The sequence below is a fragment of the Cottoperca gobio genome, chromosome 8, assembly GCF_900634415.1.
Source record: "Cottoperca gobio chromosome 8, fCotGob3.1, whole genome shotgun sequence".
Lineage (NCBI taxonomy): Eukaryota > Metazoa > Chordata > Actinopteri > Perciformes > Bovichtidae > Cottoperca > Cottoperca gobio.
The window spans coordinates 23041345-23066027 of NC_041362.1; the positions used below are offsets into that span (position 1 = coordinate 23041345).

Below are 24683 nucleotides of genomic sequence, written 5' to 3' on the forward strand. Positions count from 1 at the left end.
GGGTGTTTTTCTGCAACTTTATATACATTTTGTCTCAAGCCAAGTGTATCTAACACAACAAGGGCATGGATTATTAGATTTTTTATATGTGGGACATGAAATGTCCTCCAATTCTGGAATGACCCCTTTACCGATATAGAAATTGTAGAAATATTAGGTAATAGACACACACCAATATATGCTTGTTATTGAGTTATTGAAACGATCAATCAATTATCAAAAAACAGACGATTAATTTTCTGTCGATTGTCTAATCAATTCCGTGAGTGATTGTTTCAGCTCAAAAACATAAAAAAAAAGTTGTAAAAAAAAAAGGAGAAAACTTATTTCACCCAGGAAATGCTAAAGTTTGCAGTTTCAGAATGACCAAATTCTAGGGCCTGCCATAATTTTATAGAATTTGGACCGGTATATGCAATTTGGTGTTATTAGATTTTTGTGAAACAAGAAGTTTCTCAGTCTACTATTTTTTGAGGGGATACCTTTATTGTGAAAAAATCCAGTCGGAAGTGGTGGTTCTCTACTGTCATAAAGAAAAAGAATCAGAACACACGTCATTTCATATTTGGTAAGGATTTTCGTGTAGTTTGCAGTGTGAATAGTTAGTTGGCACACTTTTATGGATGCATTAGCTCAAAGCTTGTCCTTTCTTTTCGTCTGTTAGGGTGTATTATTTCCATTGTTTTGATACGGGTCTGTGAATGCTAACAGTTAGCTCGCTAAGCTAATTTAAGTGGTTAATATTCAAGATGGCTAATCACGATAAATCCTCAGGTGTCATAACATTAATTTTTCATTACTATTGCATTGACTGGCGTTTCATTTACAGCCATGAAGCTGGTTACCACGTACCCTGTTAATTTAACTAGAAATAAAGCGATAGTCAAATGGACGTACCGTTATCTGTTTAGCATGTTACATTTAGCTAATGTTAACCTACTCTACTAACATTTGTTAGCTACTGTACACTGCAGAACTATGTAGAGGTACTTGCTCCTTGGCTGCTTGGCTAGCTAACTACGTAATTTCTCTTAATTTAACTACATGTCAAGGGAAAATTCTTTAACGTTAACTAACCTGTTACTATGGCTGAAGTTACAAGTTACCTTGCTGATTAATAGTTAGCATGAAAACCGTGGTAAAAGAAGTGTTCAAATCCTACACTGTTCAAGAAACGTTCTTCAGAATTTGTGATACAAAGACTTTCTGTGATCATAAAGCCCATACAGTACAATTCTCTAGTTTATCAGTTAAGTGTATGAACTTCACTGCAGACTGGATTCTCTACTAACAGTGATACACGGCTGACTCGTTGGAAAGGGTCCAACGTGGGTTGAATTCACATTGCAGGTTTTGTGTATCCTCACTGCATTCTTATACACTATGATAATCTAGTCAGAGGTCACATCTCTCGACGTAACATAGTTGCTGTTTGGGAGTTCCATGTGAACTTGTGGGAGCCATTGCTGTATGCTAGGTGTGTGCTAATGCCAGAGGCTTCGGAGCAGACTGTGGGTCCAGAATACAGGTGCATCTCAAAATTAGAATATTACATTTCATTTCATTACGTTACATTACAGTTCAGTTAGCTGACACTTTTGTCCAAAGTGACTTAGAATAAGTGCAAACAATCATGAGGATACACTCCGAACAGCAATAATCTTCAAATAGGTACAATCCAAACCAATATAAGTGCAACATACAAAGAACAGAATCTTTTTTTCCCCCCTTTTTTTCTTTTCATTCGCCGTGGTGCAGTGTCAGGTCAGGCGAGTTTGCTGGCCAATCAAGTGCAGTAATTCCATGGTCATTAAACCAGGCATTAGTACTTATGGCAGTGTGGGCAGGTGACATGTCCTGCTGGAAAATGAAATCAGCATCTCCATAAAGCTTGTCAGAAGAAGGAAGCATGAAGTGCTCTAAAACTTCCCTAACCCTAACCCTAACCCTTTCATCTGAAAAGAGGACTTTGGACAACTGTTCTTTTTCTCTTTAGCCCAGATAAGTGGCTTCTGACGTTGTCTCTGGTTCAGGAGTGGCTTGACACGTCCCATGTCCTGGATACGCCTGTGTGTGGAGGCTCTTGATGCACTGACTCCAGCCTCAGTCCACTCCTTGTGAAGCTCCCCCAAATTTTTTGAATGGCCTTTGCTTGACGATCCTCTCAAGGCTGCGGTTATCCCTGTTGCTTGTGCACCTTTTCCTACCACACTTTTTCCTTCCACTCAACTTTCTCTGAATATGTTTGGATACAGCACTCTGGGAACAGCCAGCTTCTTCAGCAATGTGCTTTTGAGGCTTACCCTCCTTGTGGAGAGTGTCAATGACTGTCTTCTGGACAACTGTCAAGTCAGCAGTCTTCCCCATGATTGTGAAGCCTGCTGAACCAGATTGAGACCATTTAAAGGCTCATGAAACCTTTGCAGGTGTTTTGAGTTCATTAGCTGATTAGAATGTGACACCATGAGTCTACAATATTGAACTTTTTTTCCCACGATATGCTAATTTATTGAGATGCACCTGTAGTTCTCTCCTTAGTACGAAGATTATATGTAAATCATGCTCTCATTGCCCCCGCCCCGTCAGAGTAAAAAAGAAGAAGATTGTCATCAAAAAACACATAATGCAAGAAATATCAGAACAACATTTTTAATGCCTGCGTTTTATTTTTTTGTGGAACTTTAGTGCCAATACAACATTTTCCAATATAAGTGTTTCACTGCCAATATTTCCTTTTTGAGATTAAGTTTTGTTTTCAATGGCACATTTTATTTTATGTGGCTCTATATCTTTCTGTATGAACACACAATTGATTAACTTTATTTCTTAAATTTGCATTGTGTTTTGGTGTGCCAAATGTCTAATGCTTACAGAAATAATAATTTTTCCATCACATACATTTATTGAGCTGATTTCATGACATCATCCAGAAAAAAGAATTTAGATAATCATCATTATTGCAATGCTTTTATCACCCAGCAGTAGTTGTCAAGTCAAGGTCCTTGTTTCATTATTGAAGACTCTAATATAGTAGGCATGTTCCTCATTTAACTAAAGGGACTTTTAAAAAATACTGTTGTGATGCTTTGTCCTCTACATACTTGGCAGGCTATTTGTAACTTTCAATTGGTAAACCCCTAAGTTCATAGGTAAAACAATAACTACAGTTGGACATCAATTCAGAATGGCAGAAGACAGCTTGCTGATTCGTCTGTGGGTTTCCTTCTGATCTCCTTCCAGGTCACAAGACAACAATGGCATCAAGCAGTACAAGCAGCGAGGAGGAGCGGAGCCTCCGAGAGTGTGAGCAGTATGTCCAGAAGCACAACATCCAGAAACTGCTCAAGGACTGCATCATCCAGCTGTGCACGGCTCGGCCTGACCGGCCCATGGCCTTTCTCAGGGACTACTTTGAAAGACTGGCAAAGGTGGATGTCGACACATGTGGCAGCAAAGGCTCTCTTCGTTATCAGTGCTATGAGCAAAACCTTTAAAATGAAACAGACTTGTTTGATTTACTTTTATCAAATATAACTATTTATGAATGCCGGTTCAAGGGCCCATCATGAAGTTGTCTATTTTTGAGAATCACGTGTAATTTTGTGTACCTGTTGCCCAGCAGGAGGAGGCCCAGCAGATGGCTTCGCAGAAGAAGTCTAGCTCACGGTCAGACTCCCGTGAGGATGAAGTTTCTCCACCCATGAACCCTGTGGTGAGGGGTCGCAGCAGGAGAGGAGCCATCAGTGCTGAGGTGTACACTGAGGAAGACGCTGCCTCTTATGTCAAAAAGGTCTGTGGGGGTTACTTTTCATGTTTTCATTCACACACCTTCCTACTGTCCTTTTAAAACTGCACAAATCAATATTGTTATACCATCAACTGATGTAATGGGTAATGTGAGAGGGGTTGTTGTTATAAACCTACAGAGAAATCTCACCAACTCTACATTCACACTCGGCTCTACTGTATTATTAAGCCTATTTTAGCAAAACAAATCGGGTTTCTGGCTATGAAAATCCGTTCTCAGCAGCCTGGTTTCCAGCCACAGCAGGCAGTAGTTTTCAGTGAAAGAACTCTCATAAACCCACTGTACACGACCTGCTCAGCACCAAACAGACACAGGCAGAACTCCTGTGTCCACTAGCTGGTGAACGTAGTGGAGCATTTAGCAGCTAAAGAGCGAATGTTGGGTGGACACCAAGTGGCAATCTCCAATGCTGAAAAAGGAAGCCAAATGGAAGTGGCAAAAGTTGCAGTTCCTCAAATGGCCACTTAAGGCTAGGGTACCTTAAGTACTGGGAACCAATAAAAAAAGTCAGTTCCTAAACAACTACACAACGCTCTTAGAGTTGATGAGGCTGCGCAAAGCAATACATTTAGTTTCTGTTCTGGCTCGGCACTACGCGAGATTAATAAGAGTTGCAAGCACACAAGTCTGGGTAAGGCCGTGCTCCATGGACTGCATGTTTTCTTCTCAACTCCGCAACAGCTGATTGCTGTGGGCACAGCGGAGTCTTTCTCTTCCTCGCTCAAACACTCACGACTGCAGCACTGCTACTCTTATAACACCAGTCATCATTTCCAACCCAGTCCTATGTTTTTCTCCAACACGCAATGAATGTTCTTTTGCGTTTCAACTCGTATGTTTTTATATTGACTGCCATTGCCTGACTAATTGCACCAATCAGAACTAATTTGTGAAAGAAAAAAGAATGAACAGATTATTTAATTATATTATTTAATAACAGCAACCAAAGTAAACTGAAATTCATTTAAAGGTTCCATAAACCTTATGAAGTGAATTGTGAATATGAATTGTGTAAAGCAGGGGTGTCAAACATGCGGCCCGGGGGCCAAAACCGGCCCGTGGGATGACTTGTTTTGATCATAAAGTAAAAGCCTCTGTAGATACTCTGTGATCAGTATGTTGTAACGCACATGTTTCTGGTTGTTCATAATGTTTTGTTAAAAGATTAAGTTTGAACATTTTCAGAATGTACTTGTACTTTTTTGCACTAAACCGAAGGGAAACATTTGAAGTTATTTAGGTTAGTAAGTTAGGTTCTTATGCTGTGATGTTACTGGTCCGGCCCACTTGAAATCAAATTGTGCTGCATGTGGCCCCTGAACTAAATTGAGTTTGACACCCCTGGTGTAAAACTTTGTGTGAAATAAGCATGTGACCTGTTTTGACCCCCTCAAAGAATCAAAATCAAGAACCGATAGGAACCGGAATCGATGAGAAGAACCAAAATTGTAATCGTTGATATCCAAACGATACCTAACCCTACTTGAGACTGGCGGCAAAAGCGAGTCGATCCACAAAGACCCCCATATTAAAAAGTCCAACAGCAGAAATTAACACAGCCTGGTTAAAAAAACGGGTTTGGTCTCTATATCTAATTTCCATGCTCAGGACAACTGTACGAGGGTGAATTATATTAAGCTATGCTGATCTGCTGGCCCTAAATGGTTAAAATAAAGTAATGAATGCAGCTTTAAATATACACATATATTAAATTACACACATATTTAAATACACATCAGGAACAATGTGAAAACGTGAGTGCAGCAGTGATCTATATCTAATGCAACATTGTTGTGTAATAGGGTGGGGGCCATTGGAGGACACAATCCCAGCCATTTCACGTGTGTAAAAATAGCAATATTGATTTATATTTTAGTATACTGTAGTCTCAATATTAACTGAAAGAAAACTGAAACGGTACATGAAGAATCTAAACAAGGTTTTTCCTCCCCAGGTCATCCCAAAAGACTACAAGAGCATGGCCTCCCTGTCCAAAGCCATGGAGAAGAATGTGCTGTTTGCACACTTGGACGACAATGAGAGGAGGTAATGGCACCAATCAGTTTGGTAGTTTTACAAACCTTTTCAATGCGTTTCCAGCTAATAAGATTATTTTCTTCCCGTCAGTGACATTTTTGACGCAATGTTTTCCGTCAACTACATTGCTGGAGAAACGGTCATCCAACAAGGTGAGTTTTACACACGTGCACTTTATGGATGTGGTTTTTCTTGTGTTCATTCATTCATGGGACTCTTCGTTGCTCCTCTTCCAGGTGATGAGGGAGACAACTTCTACGTTATTGACCAGGGAGAAATGGATGTAAGATCTCTGTCTTGTGTTTTTGTGCATTTTTTAACTTCGGAAAACATCTCCTTGTGTTATTAAGAATAAATAAAAGTATCTTTCACTTGTCAGGTTTCCGTGTCAGGTTGGGGGCACATAACTGAAAAATAAAAGAAGAAAAACTGAATATTGCTCACTAAACTGGCCTTTGAAAGTTTTTAATCTTGTGTTTGATATAGACAGACGTATCCCTCCATCCAGACTAGCATCATTGTGTCATATTGTAGCTATAATGATGAGTGTTTCTCCTACCATTGTCTTGGAGGGGCGCTGCCCCCCCCCCCCCCTCTTTTCTGGATTTCTTTTTTCTTTTTTTATATTCACAACTCACTTTTCACATTGAACAGGTGCTCTCCTATTAAATAAAGTAAACACTTATGTTATTTATCTAATGTATGTGCACATTTACAGCGTTGTTTTGCACATTCGCTGTTTTGTGAAGGGCGGGCCTTCGCTCCCGACACACACACACACACACCTACAGTCAGAGAGAGAGTAAATAAAATAAAACCTCTCCTCGCACCCCCGCCCCCACATCTTGGACCTCATACAGACCCCCTAAAAAGTAAACCTAGGGAAAACACTGATGGATGTAAAACCATGTCAATAGAAAACTGGTGACAGGTATCTGCTCTGTCTCTTTTTAGGTATATGTGAACAATGAAATGGTGACCAGCATTGGTGAGGGAGGCAGTTTTGGGGAGCTGGCTCTGATCTATGGGACCCCTCGTGCAGCTAAAGTCCAGGCCAAGTCCAATGTCAAGCTGTGGGGCATCGACCGAGACAGCTACAGAAGAATACTGATGGTAAGCTGTGCAGTCTGAGGAAATGACAAAGTTGACCAAAAAGTTATGCAAACTAATGAGGCGTTGTGGAAATTATTTCAATTTTGCAGCAAAATTATGATCAGTTTGTTATATGAGCTGTCACCATGTTTTTTTTAAGGGAAGTACTTTGAGAAAGCGCAAAATGTATGAGGAGTTCCTCAGCAAGGTGTCCATATTAGGTGAGAACTTTTTGTTCTTCATCTTATTGACTGACTGGACCATCTTTTTAAACAGCTGTCATTGACCTGAGTGTTGCTCCTGAACAGAGTCTCTGGATAAGTGGGAGCGTCTGACGGTGGCTGATGCCTTGGAGACTGTGCTGTTTCAGGACAGCCAGAAAATTGTGGTGCAGGGAGAGCCTGGCGATGAGTTCTTTATCATTCTGGAGGTAAACATCGCATTCCAGCACTAGTCAACCATGTGGTTTGCATGGTATAGGACATTTGGTTTGGTGTGGTACCCCTCAGTGTTAATTTCGTTAATGAAAACTATGTTTGTCAACAACCTTTTTTCAATGACTAAGATCATGTTGAAACAGCATAGATGTTGTTAAACACTAACTGTGGCAATATCTTTGACAAAAAAAGACTTTTAAAAGCCAAAATCTCTCTCTCACACACACACACACACACACACACACACACACACACACACACACACACACACACACACACACACACACAGCACTGAATCTGTCTGTGTCCTTGTCTCAATCCTCCTCAGTCCTGTAAATTGTACCACTATAATGCATAAAGTCGATTAACGCATGTTTTTGCATGCTGGGTGCATAGTGGCTCTCATAACAGGTAAATGCAAGTGAAAACTCCAAAGGCATCTTGGATCCTGATTTTCTGAAAGTTGATGTCTGGGATATGTAGTTGAAGATATCTTTGTTGTGCTCTCAGGGTACAGCAGCGGTGCTCCAGAGGCGTTCAGAGGACGAGGAGTTTGTGGAAGTTGGCAGACTTGGACCCTCGGATTACTTTGGTAAATCAGACAAACGCAAGACCCTGACAGACTTCTGCAATCTACAGTCCAAGCACGTTTTCACTGTGACCAGATAGTTGCTGACATTGTCTTGCTGAATGAGCTGCTAGAATTAGAAGCTTGGTGTGGATTTTAAACAGCTTATATGCCTGTGTGAACCTAATATGACCTGTTTTCCCCAGGTGAGATCGCTCTGCTGATGAACCGGCCCCGTGCTGCCACTGTTGTTGCAGTTGGCCCGCTCAAATGTGTCAAACTGGACCGGCCACGGTTCGAGCGAGTCCTTGGTCCCTGCTCTGACATCTTGAAGAGAAACATTGAGCAGTACAACAGCTTTGTTTCCCTCTCTGTCTGAGCGTCAGCACTCAGAGCATCCTTTCCTCTACTGCAGGGTCTACCAACGCGCATCAGCTTTATTTTCCTACTTCTACACTCTTTCACACATGTTCCCACACCTACGTGACCCCTGACAAGATGACTTCAATACGTCTGTTACTCCTAGTATGTTTTATTTGTTGTGTATGTACTCAGAAGATGCAATTAGTTTTCTATGAAGGGAAGATATTTGAGCTTCATCACCTTAATCTGTTAACGTCACATAGGTATTTGCATACACTTTGAAAGTGTAGCTGAAAATAAATAATGGTGTATTACTGAGTTCACACTGTTCACTGTGAGTTCAGAGGTCCGTTACAAGTTCTAAAGTACTGAGCTGATCACAACTGGACATTTAAGATCAAATCAAGTCTATGTATTGATAGACACATTTTAAAACCTGCAGATGCAAGTTAAAAACATTTAGATCATTAATATGGGAATATTTATAATAATCTAGACAAAATATAAAGCATTATCTAGTCACAATGAAATGTGTAGATGAGTGAAATAAGACAGAAATACAGAATGTGTAAACTGATTTGTTCCACAGTTGATGGGGTAACAACGAATAATGACCAACCCAAAATATGATCAGTTATCATGGTGAAGGTGTTGACGGTGTGAATGCACAGTTAGTTGCTTTAGTTGCTCTGGACATCTTCAGTGTTCACAAACATGCTGGACAGATGGTTTCATGCTGACTGAGGAGGCTTTATGTTGGTGACGGGGTATGCTATGTTTGCTGCTGCCCTTTTTTTATTGGTTGAAATGTTTTAACCACCTAGTTAAACCAGTGTTGCTCAGCTGGTCCACTGCTCTGCAAGCTTTAGATAATCCAGTAATGTCCGCCTCAGGATAAATGGAAATAACTTTGTTGATCGGCTGACTTTTCTTAAGCACCATGCAAATTTTTTATTTGTCCAGTAATTTGATCTATGACCAAATGCCATTCCCATCATCCTCAGCTGTAATCCTAATTAGCGATTGGTAGCATGCTAACGTGCTAAACTAAAATGTTATACATCTACTAAACATCAGCATGTTACCATGTCATTGCGTATGTTAGCATGCTGGTATTACCATGTAGCCCAAAGCACAACTTCCCGAGTACAGCCTCACAGCTGGCGAGGTGTCATTTATTTATTTTGTCTTGGTTGTGGACAGTACCAGCCACAGTACCAGCCACAGTACCAGCCACAGTACCAGCCATATACCTACAGTTTGGAGGATGTGTTACCCAGGATGAGAAATGAGAAAGAAAGTAAAATAACTCTTTAATTGAATTTCCACTTTTCAGATTTCTTTCTTTCTCCTTAGCCATTGCTTATTTTATAATTATTATTATTTTCATAATATCTTTTATATTTAACATGTCTTGTTTAAAAACATTAATTAATAATTACATTTTCATTAACATTTTCTGAAACTTTCCTTTTCCTTTTTTTTATATTTTTATTTAGCAGTGTTTGTTAAATACAGCAGATAAGCAACACACTTCAGTTGTCCAGGTATCCCTTTAACTCTGTTGACATCATATGATCTTGTGTTCTATTTACAGCTCTGCTACAAATCTATATATTGACAGTAAATTACTATATTTTTTGCAGATTTTGTGATATACAAAACTATATAATCAAAGAGACAAATGTTTATATGCTGTTAAGTTCACTGTTTAGTGTACTTCTGATCTTGTCATTTAAAGGTAGTTCAGGTCAATACTTACAAAAAAGACAAACAAAAATGATTCAATCAGAATGAGGGAGAGGATTTGATGCAAACTTTGGGTACTTGAGATACACACTTCAAAAGTATCGATATCAAAAATGTATTGAGGTTCAATACCCAGGCCTATCTTACACACATCTACAAGCCTGTGGATGTACAGTATGCGAGTCAAAGCATCACGAGCATCCTTATACTCATTGCTGATGCTTGACATTGTGTTCAGCAGTTTTCTGTCACCTCTTCTCTCCACTCTGAATGTCATACTGTCGTCCAGCCATTACCTGGCAAACGGTTTTGCCCTCAACATTTATTTTGAGCTCGCTTTTTATTGATTTGTTTGATATATATTTTCTGATTAGCACCCAGTGTTAAATGTCTCTGAACGGTTATGTTTATCAAAGATGTCTTAATGCAATAGTGTTGCACCCATATATCCAGTATGGTGTTATTTAGACTTGATACTGTATTGTATTATTATCAGCTATGTCTTTCTGACTCACTGATTTAGTTTTTGATCATTTGTCAGAGCTGAGAAAATGAGTGTGAATATATGTCTCTATGCCTGGATTATTGTTTATTTTTAGTCTTGGTTATACAGCTCACTGCTCCACTCAGTCAGACCATCAGTGTTTGTGAAAGTAACAGGAGTGTGCAGTGAGGCGGAAATCATTCTTTTCTATAGTTTTTGTGCCTTTCTTCAGATTCACTGGAGTGATTGTGCTGTGTGGGATTTCTCTGTAAAATGTCCTTCCAGCGGTTCAAGCAATAAAGAGATCAGTGTTTTCATGTTGCCTAATGTTGAGTGGCCCTGTTCCGAGAGTCTGAGATGATAACTCAATAGTTCTGAATGGTCCTTCATGCTTTTATGTTGTAGAGTCTTCTATACCAATATATGTATTATTAATATGTATTTTGTATGAAGGGTTTGTTTGTTGTACAAGGGTTCAACCAGACTGAAAGTTGAAAGGACAGAAAGAGAAAAAGCTGGCTCTGACAATACATGGAAAGCTTGGCATCAAAAGATGCTAATTTAAATAACAGGTTCCTGTGTCAGTGTTAAATGCACAATAATGCCCCTAACATGGAATGAACAGGCGTGTTGCTTTAGCAAAGCTATTCTTCAAACTGCACAACAGAAATAGACATCTGTGGCATTGTGCTGTGTGATAAACTGCACATGTTAGAGTGGCCTTTTATTGTGACCAGCCTCAGGCACACCTGTGCAGTAATCATACTGTCTAATCAGCATCTTGATATGCTACACCAATGAGGTGGATGGATTATCTCGGCAAAGGAGACATGCTCACTAACACAGATTTAAACACATTTGTGAACAATATTTGAGAGAAATAGGCCTTTTGTGTATATAGAAAAAGTCTTAGATCTTGGAATTCAGCTCATGAAAAATGGGAGCAAAAACAAAAGTGTTGCGTTTATATTTTTAGTCAGTGTACATCAGCGTGATAAGAACTAACTGATGACAAAAACCATCTTTGGGGGTAATTTATGTTTTATGTGTACTTTTTAGGTTAGCCCATGTCCCATCTGCTATCCTGCAGCCAGCCACCAGGGGGCATCGTCCATCTCTGTATACTGTCTCCAGTTTAGGCTTACATACAAACTATAAAAGTGCACAGACTTCTCAAAACACATAAAGAGGGGGTTGTTGCCAAATCAGTGGTCTGTCCACGGACCAATTGTTACTACCACTCTGGGCGCAGAAGCTAGTGGAGCAGTTACGCTGGCAATACACTGTACAATTTTAGAAATGTTGTTTAAAATTGTGCAGTGTATGTATATATATATATATATATATATATATATATATATATATATATATACATATATGTGTATATATATATATATATATATATATATATATATATATGTGTATATATACATATATGTGTATATATACATATATGTGTATATATATATATACACATATATGTGTGTATATATATATATATATATATATATATATATATATATATATACTTATATGTGTGTATATATATATATATATATATACATGTATACATATACATATTCTGTCATTTAATATATATATGGGTCATTCCAGAATTGGAGAACATTTCATGTCCCACATATAAAAAATCTAATAATCCATGCCCAAAAAGCTAAACCATGCACGTGTTGTGTTAAATATACTTGTCTTGAGACAAAATGTATATAAAGTAGCAGAAAACGTTTTTTTCAAAATATTATTTAAAATATCAAACACCCTAAAAACACCCCTAAAATAGCATTTTTCTCTTGTCCCAGCTTCTTGGTTACCAACTTGCATATCAAATATAACATTTAATATAAGGTTTTTTAATTTACTTTTTTTGGTATTAGTCTATTGATATATGTCTCTTGTAATAGTAAAATCAATTTTTTAAATCATAAACAAATTTTAAATAACAGTAATTTTACACTGAAAGTGTGTCCCACAACATGCGTGCTACCCTGTTACCGAAACCTTTTTACCATGGGTAGACCAAAGGTAAGTCCTACATTTTATTTTTAATATATTTCCAATCTTTTCACTCTTGATGGAGTGTGGCACTCACACAAACGCAACCCTGTTACTCACATTATGAAATTAATTTCAAACATATCTTTCTTTAGTTAGATATCTAAGTGTGACAGTAGCATTACATTGTGCAGCTAGCACTAATTCCTGAGGTAAAAGCTAAATTAGCATTGATTTGCAACCCTGTTACTATAATTAGAGTAACATGGTTGCATTTCCTTCAGTTTACTCTATTATTTATAGTAAAAGGTCATGTGTTTGTATAATTTAGCATAACATACATATATACATATATATATATGTTTATGTATATATATATATATATGTATATGTATATATATATATATATATATATATATATATATATATATATATATATATATATATATATGTATATATATATATACATATATATATTAAACGACAGAATATGTATATATGTATAGATGTATATATATTGATTGCTAGATTCCTTGTATGTGTATATATATATATTAAATTATATGTATATATATTAAACGACAGAATATGTATATATGTATAGATGTATATATATTGATTGCTAGATTCCTTGAATGTGTACAAACTAACTTCCATAGCTGATTCTGAGTTGTCAGAAAGGAAGTCTGGCGGAATGGAAGAAATATTTATATATTGCAAGTCCGGACGATTTACGAGGGTGCACTAGTTTTGACTTCAATGACGTCAGTGACAGTGACCAATGTGTGACGGGGGTGTGCGCTCTGCAGTTATCGAAAAGGTAGGCTCTGTTGTTTATGTCTATAAACCTCTCGTAGCTGCAGCTCTGTTTTACTACATGTTTGAAATGATTGAACGGCTCTTTCAGAGCGTTATCTGCTGGGTACAGTCGGAACTTTCTATGGAGGTTTAACGGATCATTCATTCTCTAAATATCTGTTGTGCAGTGTAGAATAAGGCTTTACTGGTGTTGCACATTAGTTATTTTTAACCCTTAAAGGAAGCCTGTAACGAGAGATCTGTTGGCGCAGCTGGACAGTTGGTGCACGATGTCGGCGGGGTAATAAAAGGTATTAGGTTAAAACTTGATCAGAATTTATTGGTAACAACTCTGAATAAATAAAGTTAAAGAACGGACAGGAGGACTGTTATGTACACACAATAGGTGTGTATATATAAATCACTAATGACCAACATCAACATTTAAATAAAGTCTGTATACAAGTTAAATGTTTCTGCAAGTTGTAGTAAGTAATAAATACTAAATAGACATGGACTGGATGATTATTTACAGTATGTACGTGCGTGCAGGGTTTATATTGACGGTGACAGTGTATGATGATAAGTACATGTTAATGGTGCAATGTGTAATTCAGAGCCACCTGCTCACTCCTGTGTAAGCCTGTCTGTCTGTCTGTCTGTCTGTCAGCCGGTCTGTCTGTCTGTCTGTCAGTCAGTTCATTAGAGACTGCTGAAACTCTTAAGAGTCTAAATATCTCTGCTATTTTACAATCTTCAGGTGGAGCTCAGATATGTGTTACTGTGTCACTGGGGGCTGTACGCTCCGTGTAACGTTATGTTTTGACATACCTGTCAACATTGGAATTTCAAAATAAGGGAAATTTACATTATTTTTTAGCGCAAAGCATTGACATCTTTCCCTCAGCTTTGGTCACTTGGTTTGCCTCCCAAACAGTTCTTATCACAAATGAAGTCATTGACAGTGTATGTGTTTGTGCCTCTTGGCGTGCTTGTGCTTTGACGATGTTTCTTGCTGGCGAACATCGCTCATTCCGCTGTGTGCGATGCTAACCTCTGAATGGCACACTTTACAAAAAGCACGAGTTTCCCGACTCTGCTTTTTATTAAATAATGGAAGGTCTTCTCTCATTTGGCAGGTACTTACATACAGTTTTAACTTGTTTGGCAGGTACAACTGCATCTCCATCTATCTCCCGTCCCGTTGTGACTCTCATCATATGTTTTCGTCTTCTTCTGTGTTATTGTCCCTGTTTTCTTCTTCTATGTGTTTACTGGCGGATAACGTTTTTCAGCTAATGTTAAACATAATACTGAACATAACACTTTAAACATTTTTTTTGAATACACTTTTTTTTTGAAAGGTTAAAAATACGGGAAAAGTACAGGAAAATATTTAAACGGGATAGAAGCAAAAATACGGGATAATCCCGGGAAAAACGGGAGGGTTGACAGGTATGTGTTTTGATAGTTTGTATGTTTATTGTGTCCGAGCGGCGGAGACGATGGAACAAATCTGGCTCCTGGATTCAATCAAAATAAACTATGAAAGCGTGCAGGATCATGGATGTGATGTTAACCCTGAGTCTGCTGAGTCTGCCAGCTGTACTTCTTCTACCTCTGTACTGAGGCAGATTGCAGATACAGTGACTCACTATCACCTCTAGAGGAACAAGTGATATTACAGACTGGATGGAGTGCAGCTAGCTGTTGGCATGCTAACTTCAGTAGATATCTCTGCAACACAACACAGATCAATCAATTTAATGACAATTAAGACCCTCAAAAAGTATGTGTATTAATGTTTTTTGTGCATAGGCTACACATCGTTTATACATCTGGTCTCTATCGTGCATTTATGTGCACAAGAGGGAGCTTCACATGACATACATACATGACATCCCCCCTGAAGCTTACCAAAGTGTCTTATATTACCTTTTATCAAAGTGTATCCTATTCCTTTATTTGTACCATAGCATACATATAAAAGAGAATAACAAAGAACCTAGATATAGTAGCCTAATAACAAAGTGTATGTGCGTGTGCCATAGGGAAGAAGATTGTGCTTATAGCTCTTGTATATTACTAATATTACTATTTCTAATAAACCTTCAATTGAGTTAGTCACTCAACTCATTCATTCACTAGTTCACCGTTACCGATGCCACACATTTAGCATAGGCTAGCTAACTCACGTGATCACACAAGGATTCATGGGTAACAATTTGTTACGGTTACCAGAGAGCCCAAGTACAGAGAGTCTTTCTTTACAAATACGCCGATTTGGCTAATACTATGTTGGATTCAGGTTATTTTTGAAGAAAAGAAAAAAAACCTTTCAAAACATTATCAAACAATAATTTGGAGGACCCCCTGCAGAAATTCTGAGGAACTCTCCATGCTCTTGTCTACACCTCTAAAGAGACATCAGATCTGTTCTTCTAATGTTTCTACAGGCAGATGTGTTTGTAGCCTTACTTTACCCATGGTCTTTCTGGTGTCAACGTTTTTACAGCCAGCCTACGCTGTTGGGCTTAGACATTGAATTTCAGAATACAGTGAGATCAATTATGTTTTTCCCAAGTTCAAAATGTAGTTTGGATTTGAATAAAAATATTAGATTCAAATAAAAAGTGACAGCCATCACCTCTCTATTTTGTGTGCAGGGAGGACTTGACAACCACTCTATTTAAAACCACACACTGTCAGAGTCAGTGTAATGTGAGCCTCCCTGGCTCTGTCTTTGTGGGACCAGCACAGTATTTCACACCCCCTGTCAATTCTCACCTACACATACATGAAGAAAGAGGTCAATGACAGAACCTCTGAAACACCTCCTAAACCAAACTGCTTGTTTTTGCATATTGCTGTGGTACTAGTGATATAATTGTCACTCCATTTACCCCAATTCGTATACATGCTAAAGAAAACACAAAATGCTATGTAAAAATTCTAACATTTTATTCAAACCAAATAAAATAAAAAATGCTGCTACCTCTGGTTATTAGACTTTTGGCTCCATTTTTCATGGGTTTCTCTGATTAAACTAGTTGTTTTACTCTGTAGAAGTGTTACAATATGATTCTTGATACCAGAACCAAGCCTATTGTGCCTGTTATAAATATATATTTTTAATTTAGCTGCAGGAATTGAATTGATTGTGTGTGCCAAAATTTTGTGCGCCCTGTCTCCGCAGGTATTCTGAAGCAGGTTACTCCTCTACTCTTCTGTACCATGAGTGATCAGCCATGGACCAGATCACTTTTAACCATGATACTGTGCTGTCAGATGTTCACATGCTGCTGCCCAACTCACGCCACCTCATGACACGCCTCAACTCTGTTGGACAGCTTGGTACGTATTATATTTTTAGTTTTACACCTTGTACTAAGTGTTGTCTAATGCACATGTGCACCAAAATGAAATCTTGTGAAAGAAAAGACATCAAATTCACAATATTAAAAACTCATCTTGATACTAAATCCAATTGCGTCATGTCATTTTCCCAGTTAAACTTTCATCTACATAATTCAAACTTATCATTTATTTTATCTTATCACTAACAGTTTTGAATATGGTGATTTAAAATAATTATTTTAATAATTAATTGTTTTAGAATTTCTTTCAAGAAAAAATTTGATATTCTCTGATGTGTGATTTTGCAATATGAGGATTTTCTGCTTTTCTCTGTTTTTTCCATCCATCCATCGTCTATCGCTTATCCGGGGTCGGGTCGCGGGGGCAGCAGCTCCAGTAAGGAACCCCAAACTTCCCTTCTCCGGGCCACATCCGCCAGCTCCAACTGGGGGATCCCGAGGCGTTCCCAGGCCAGTGAGGAGATATAATCTCTCCACCGAGTCCTGGGTCTTCCCCGGGGTCTCTTCCCAGCTGGACGTGCCTGGAACACCTCCCTAGGGAGGCGGCCAGGTGGCATCCTTACTCGATGCCTAAACCACCTCAACTGGCTCCTTTCAACGCAAAGGAGCCGCGGCTCTACTCCGAGTCTCTCACGGATGGCTGAGCTTCTCACCCTATCTCTAAGGGAGATGCCAGCCACCCGTCTGAGAAAACCCATTTCGGCCGCTTGTACCCGTGATCTCGTTCTTTCGGTCATGACCCAGCCTTCATGACCATAGGTGAGGGTAGGAACGAAGATCGCCCGGAAGATCGAGAGCTTTTCCTTCTGGCTCAGCTCTCTTTTTGTCACAACGGTGCGGTAAAGCGAATGTAATACCGCCCCTGCTGCTCAGATTCTCCGGCCAATCTCTTGCTCCATCGTGCCCTCAGTGACTTCCAACAGGGAATTTGACGATGGCAGAGGCTGCCGCCCTTCGAGTCCGTCGGTACCCTGCAACTGTTTCCAGAGTCCTCCCGGATAACATAACCCGGAAGGACTCCTTCTTCAGTCGAACGGCTTCCCTGACCACCGGGGTCCACCACGGTGTTCGAGGGTTACCGCCCCTTGAGGCACCTAAGACCTTGAGACCATAGCTCATCACCGCAGCTTCAACAATAGAGGTTTTGAACATCGCCCACTCAGGTTCAATGCCCCCAACCTCCACAGGGATGTCTGAAAAGCTCCGCCGGAGGTGTGAGTTGAAGACAGGGTCTTCCTCCAGATGTTCCCAGTTCACCCGCACTACCCGTTTGGGCTTACCAGGTCTGTCCAGAGTCTTCCCCCACCCCTGGATCCAACTCACCACCAGATGGTGATCAGTTGACAGCTCCGCCCCTCTCTTCACCCGAGTGTCCAAAACAGCCTCAGATCAGATGATATGATCACAAAATCCATCCACCTTTGGCCTAGGGTGCTCTGGTACCACGTACACTTATGAGCATCCTTATGTTCGAACATGGTGTTTGTTATGGCCATTCCATGACTAGCACAGAAGTCCAACAACAAACGACCATTCGGGTTTAGATCATGGAGGCCGTTCCTCCCAATCACCCCTGAATGGAGCCCCCTGCAGGGCTCCATTCAGGGTCTCCAAGAAGGCCAAATACCCCAAACTGTTGTTTGGGGCATAGGCACAAACAACAGTCAGAGTTTTCCCCCCCATAACCCGAAGGCGTAGAGAGGCGACCCTCTCGTCCACTGGGGTGAACTCCAATGTAGCGGCGCTTAGCCGGGGGCTTGTGAGTATGGAATCTGAATGAGATTCCCCCCCTTCTCTCAAACTGGGTGGATATTTGAAAGCATCAAGAGTTTGTGTGTCAAAGTTCAATTAGATTGAAAGAGGTGGGCCAAATTGTGGCTGATGGCAAATGTGTCTGGCTCTGTTCCACATAGTGCGCACACCATACATACACCGTTAGCAAAGAGCTGCTGAAGCCAGACTGGTTGGTGAAAATGGTAACTAATCACTTTGAAATCAATCCAACCATATTTATTATTTTGCTATATATATCAAAACGGTAAATGTTGGCAAAATCGCTTTTTAAAAATTAGATTCATGTTACATAATGGTCAATGCAATCAACTGTTCACTTGTTATCTGTCAGCATTCACACATCTTAAACAGCAACTGAAGGAAGTTGTCTTACTTTGTAAGGAAGTTTGGAATAAAAATGTGCAAAGTTATCATTACTTCAGACAAGAGCATTTTGTAAAACAATAATACAATACAATATTTTAATATATACAATTCCATTGAAAGAAAGTATTTCAGCATCCCAAAACATCAAAAGAGTGATTTATGAGTTTATAATGTCATAAAATAGAGGAAAGCATCCTATTTAGTTTGATGATTGATTAATTAAAGCTCCTTAGATGAAGAATGATAAATCAAATCAGTATGTCGAGTGCTGGAATAAATCAAATGTTCATGTCACTTTTCCACTTTATGTGTTCATTTCTTTTGTTTATTTTCCCACTCACTTTCATCCACCCAGTCTTCATTTCTAAATTCAAGATCATGAGAGTCGGTGAAAGGCATGACAACAAGGACCCAGGAGAAGGTTTAAAGGAGGCTGGGGAAAGCCATGAACTAAGGGAAGATGGGGAAAAAGTCCCACAAGGAAAAGATAGAGAGGAAGGCGGGGAAGGCAATGTGGAACCATTTTTGGATGAGGACGGAGACCTTGACATCACGCATCGGTATGGAAAAACTCTTGTTTACAAAGAATCATTTTCAGTATTTTTTTTAATAAAGAGCGGTGTGGTGCACTTTAATGTTCGTGCCAAGATTGACCATGTGATGACTCGTGAAATTGGCCATCATTTTTACAGCCTCTAAATAGCTATAATATATAATGAGGTATACTCGCAGTGTGAGGCCAGATCTACAACATCTTAATGAGGGAGAAATGGTGGATGACCTTCCAGCCCCTATACAGAGTTTTTGTTTGACTTTTATATGTAGCAAACCCATGTGAAACAAAATATTTATCAAAGCAGTATGCATTTTTGCATACTTTAAAATGTGTCTGGAGGAGGACTTTAAACTTTTGAAAATGTTCACAGAAGTTGTGCTATGTGCATATTTTGATTACAGCTTTAGTTGATATGTTGCTGTCTTCCATTTCATGCTATTCTTATGACTCCCCAGGCCGAGGAAAAACCCTAAGGAGGGTAATGGCCGAGACTTGGTCTGTCCCATCATTCTCAAACAGTCCAACCCTGTACCGGAACAAGAAGAGGAGAATACGGATGATGAAGTTGATCAGTCCTTCAATGACATTATAAAGATTGGTAAGATCATGATCATGAATGTCATGCGAAAGTAAATCTGTGTTTGACTTTGACATGGCAACTTTTCAACATAAGATTAAATAGCCATAAAGGTACTCAATGTGAATTTGGAATTAAATGCATGTACAGTCATGTGAAAAATAACATGAAATATTACACATACATTTTTCTAGAAGTCCTGGTCTTTGCATAGGTGTTTTCTAGCAAACTTTAGTCTTGCCCTGATGGGTTTATTTTGACAGCAAGTGTTTTCTACCTACTCTACCTAATCCCACTTGTGTAGTCTCTTCTGATTGTAAATGCATAGACTTTGACATCAACTATGGCAAGAGCTACCTGTAGGTACCGTTGTGACATTTTAGGATTGTTGAAGACTTCTTAAAGCATCTTGCGGTCTGTTCTTGGGCTGACCTGGCCATGTTGGCAGTTGTAAATTATATTTCAGTGATTTCTAATTGTTTGGAGATCCCTTCCTAGTTCCTTCTTTCTGAAGGCCTCAGAGAGCTATTTTGATCTTGCCATGGTGATACCATTCACATCAACAATCAAGAGCAAACCAAACTAAATGTCTTAAGGCCCTGTCACACATATCGGCAGAAACGTATGCCGGCGTATACGAAATATCGGCAATACGTTGATATAAATTAAGGGTAAATTGTGATCGTTCGAAGGACGCATACGATAAGCCGAACACGGCAGACATACGACCCTGTCACACAGTTCCATATGGCAGAAGCGTATGCCGGCGTATATGAATAGTAGCTAAAGATTGTCCAAATACGTCCAACTTTTCCACAGCGGTGTTGTAGCTGACGTATACATAACGAATACATAACAAATTATTATACGTATGTCAAACCTATTGATAGCGTATCACTCACTTATACAAAACGTATCAGAGCGTCTGGCCAACGGAGCTGGAAAAGTGCCATTTGGTTTACATCAAGCTGATGCTGGAGAACGGCTAGAATATACTCTTGTCGCAGCCTCTCAGCATCCTCCATGCTCTCTGATGCTGGGTTGATGTATTCATCTAAGACGTGCTGTGAAGAAGTGAGGATGAGCTACTCACAGGGACCCTATATACCAGGGGTCGGGAACCTTTTTGGCTGGGAGCGCCATTAAGGCCAAATATTTTTTTATGTATTTCCTTGAGAGCCATGTATTTAATCAAATTGAATGTATGCATCTTTTCAGTATAACATGTCTCCGAGTACTAAAAGCGGTATCAGTGTTTCATTGAACAGGTGTTCTTTCATTAAATAAACTAAACGCTTACATTATTTATCTCATTAATGTGCATGTTTCAGTGTTTACTGCACGGGTGTCAAACTCAAGGCAATTATATCCGAAAATATCATATGTCTATCATAACTGGCCCGCCGGTTTTGGTAATTAAATCAATGCATGGCACAACCACAGGAAATACATATTTGAGGAAGTATGTGTGAGAAATGAAAGTGCCCCAAACTGACGGGACTGACGACAGATGGAGCGCCTGCGATGTGGTGAAAAGAGCAGATTAGTGGTGAGGATGCAGGAGAAGATGCAGCTGACGGTGTATCACTGCATCATACACCAGGAAGTGCTGTGTTGTAAAGCTCTGGAGATGGAACATGTGATAAGCACTGTAACACAAAGGAAACTTTATATGAGCCAATTCAATTATTTTCCTGAGAAGATACATTCTGAACATGGCGGTGCGATGGTTGAGTCGAAGGAAAGTGCTGAATAGATTTTTCGAGTTGCGTGTGGAAACCTGTCAGTTTTTGGAAAGCAGAAGGAAACACACCACAGATCTCTGGGACGATGTGAGCTGGACTGTTTGTGCAACATAACGAAGCATCTCACTGTTAAATCTTCAGCTTCAGGGCCGTGTGATCACGGACATGTATGATGCAGTGAGAGCGTTCCAAGCCGAGCTGCCTGTGGGAGACTCTGATGCAGAAGGAAACTTTGGTCACTACGTGTTTCCAAACACTGACAAACCATCTCCATCGCTTGTTCCCGACCGCATTCTGCTGATCAACTGAGCGTATTTGCCGACTTTGCAGCTCAGAAATTAAAATTGAACTGCTCAGCAATCCGTTTGCAGTTGACTTAAATATGTTCCATATATTTTTGCACTTTATCCAATATGTGTATCCTGTTCTGTGAGCCATATTGTGTCATCGAAAGAGCCATATACTCAGCGTTCAACAATGCACCCCAGCGTAACACCGCCTGCTCTTAACGAATACTACTCATGCCTTACCTTATATCAACGTAAACCAGCGTATTGCCGATATTTTGTATACGCCATATTTTTGTATACGTTACGCATTTTTTTGGTATTCGTCTGATACGTTTTGTATAAGTAAGTGATACTCTATCAATAGGTTAGACATGCGTATCTGTATACGTGACTTTTCCGATCCGATGAAAAGTTGGACGTATTTGGACTATGACAAATTGTGAGCTATTTTTCGTATACGTTTCCACCATACGGATATGTGTGTAAGGGCCTTAAGGTTAAAATAAGAGCAGTTCCTCCAATATCTTCTCTAATAATATATATATATATATATATATATATGTATATATATATATATATGTGTATATATATATATATATACATGTGTGTATATGTATATATATGTGTATATATATATATATATATACATTGTGTATATGTAATATATTATTATATACATGTGTATTTATATATATATATATATATATAAGATATAATATATGTGTATATATGTATATATGTTTATATATTATTTATATATGTATGTATATATGTATATATTTATGTATATTATATATATATATATATCTAGATATATGTATGTATATATAGATATGGTATATATATATTATATAGTGTATATATATATATATAGTATATATATGTCTATATCTCTATATATGTATATAGATATATATATGGATAGGAGATATGTAGATAGAGAGAGAGATATATATATAGGGAGATAGGGAGATATATAGAATATATATATCTATAATATCTGTATCTAGTATATGTGTGGATATATAGATATATATATATAGATATATATCTATATCTATCTATCTATGATATATATATATCTATATCTCTATATCTCTATATATATAGCTATCTCTGTATGTGGGGTCTATATCTATCTATATATCTATCTTCTCTATATATATATATGCATATATATATGATATATATATATCGTATATGTTATATATATATATATATATTATATATATATAGATATATATATATATATATATATAGATAGATATATATATATGCATATATATATATATATATGCAGCATATATATATGTATGCATATATTGCATATATATATATATACTTATATATTATATATATATATACATACATATATACATATATACATACTGAACATATATTAATATAGATATTATATGCATATGCATATATATATATGCATATATATATATATATATATATATATATATATATATATAATATATAGATATTATATATATATATATATATATTATATGCAATATGCATATATATATATATCATATATATATATATATATATATATATGCATATGCATATATATATATATGCATATATATGCATATCATATATATATATATGCATATGCATATATATGCATATGCATATATATGCATATGCATATATATATATATGCATATGCATATATATATATATGCATATGCATATATATATATATGCATATGCATATATATATATATATATATAGCATATGCATATATATATATATGCATATGCATATATATTATATGCATATGCATATATATATAATGCATATGCATATATATATATATGCATATATATATATATATATATATATGCATATATATATATATATGCATATGCATATATATATATGCATATGCATATGCATATGCATATGCATATATATATATATATATATATATATATGCATATGCATATGCATATGCATATATATATATATATATATATATATATATATATATGCATATGCATATGCATATGCATATATATATATATATATATATATATATATATATATATATATATATATATATATATATATATATATATATATATATATATGCATATGCATATGCATATGCATATGCATATATATATATATATATATATATATATATATATATATATATATATATATATATATATATATATATATATATATATATATATGCATATATATATATATATATATATATATATATATATGCATATGCATATGCATATATATATATATGCATATGCATATGCATATATATATATATATATATATATGCATATGCATATATATATATATATATATATATATATATATATATATATATATATATATATATATATATATATATATGCATATGCATATGCATATATATATATATATGCATATGCATATGCATATATATATATATATATGCATATGCATATGCATATGCATATATATATATATATATATATATATATATATATATATATATATATATATATATATATATATATATATGCATATGCATATATATGCATATGCATATGCATATATATATATATGCATATATATATATATATGCATATGCATATGCATATATATATGCAT

At 37.3% G+C, this 24683-nt stretch overlaps 2 protein-coding genes across 5 annotated transcripts in view; both read left to right on the forward strand.

Annotated features, from left to right (window-relative positions):
* Positions 1-480: 480 nt before the first annotated feature.
* On the forward strand, positions 481-10860 carry prkar1aa (protein kinase, cAMP-dependent, regulatory, type I, alpha (tissue specific extinguisher 1) a). The gene is made up of 11 exons (XM_029438125.1): positions 481-568; positions 3241-3428; positions 3623-3790; positions 5763-5854; positions 5936-5997; positions 6082-6128; positions 6800-6958; positions 7098-7158; positions 7246-7367; positions 7885-7966; positions 8149-10860. Exons 2-11 carry the CDS (start codon positions 3255-3257, stop codon positions 8319-8321), a joined length of 1140 nt encoding a protein of 379 aa, XP_029293985.1. The 5' UTR covers positions 481-568; positions 3241-3254; the 3' UTR covers positions 8322-10860.
* A 2432-nt stretch (positions 10861-13292) lies between these two features.
* Positions 13293-24683, forward strand: part of mettl22 (methyltransferase 22, Kin17 lysine) — a 28314-nt gene continuing 16923 nt past the window's right edge. For 2 of the 4 annotated variants that reach the window (XM_029438660.1, XM_029438662.1), the window contains exons 1-4: positions 13293-13368; positions 16543-16700; positions 19239-19443; positions 19895-20037. In XM_029438660.1, the coding sequence (XP_029294520.1) occupies positions 16595-16700; positions 19239-19443; positions 19895-20037 (454 nt within the window). In that variant the 5' untranslated portion in view covers positions 13293-13368; positions 16543-16594. The other 2 variants (XM_029438661.1, XM_029438665.1) reach the window with 2 other exon arrangements.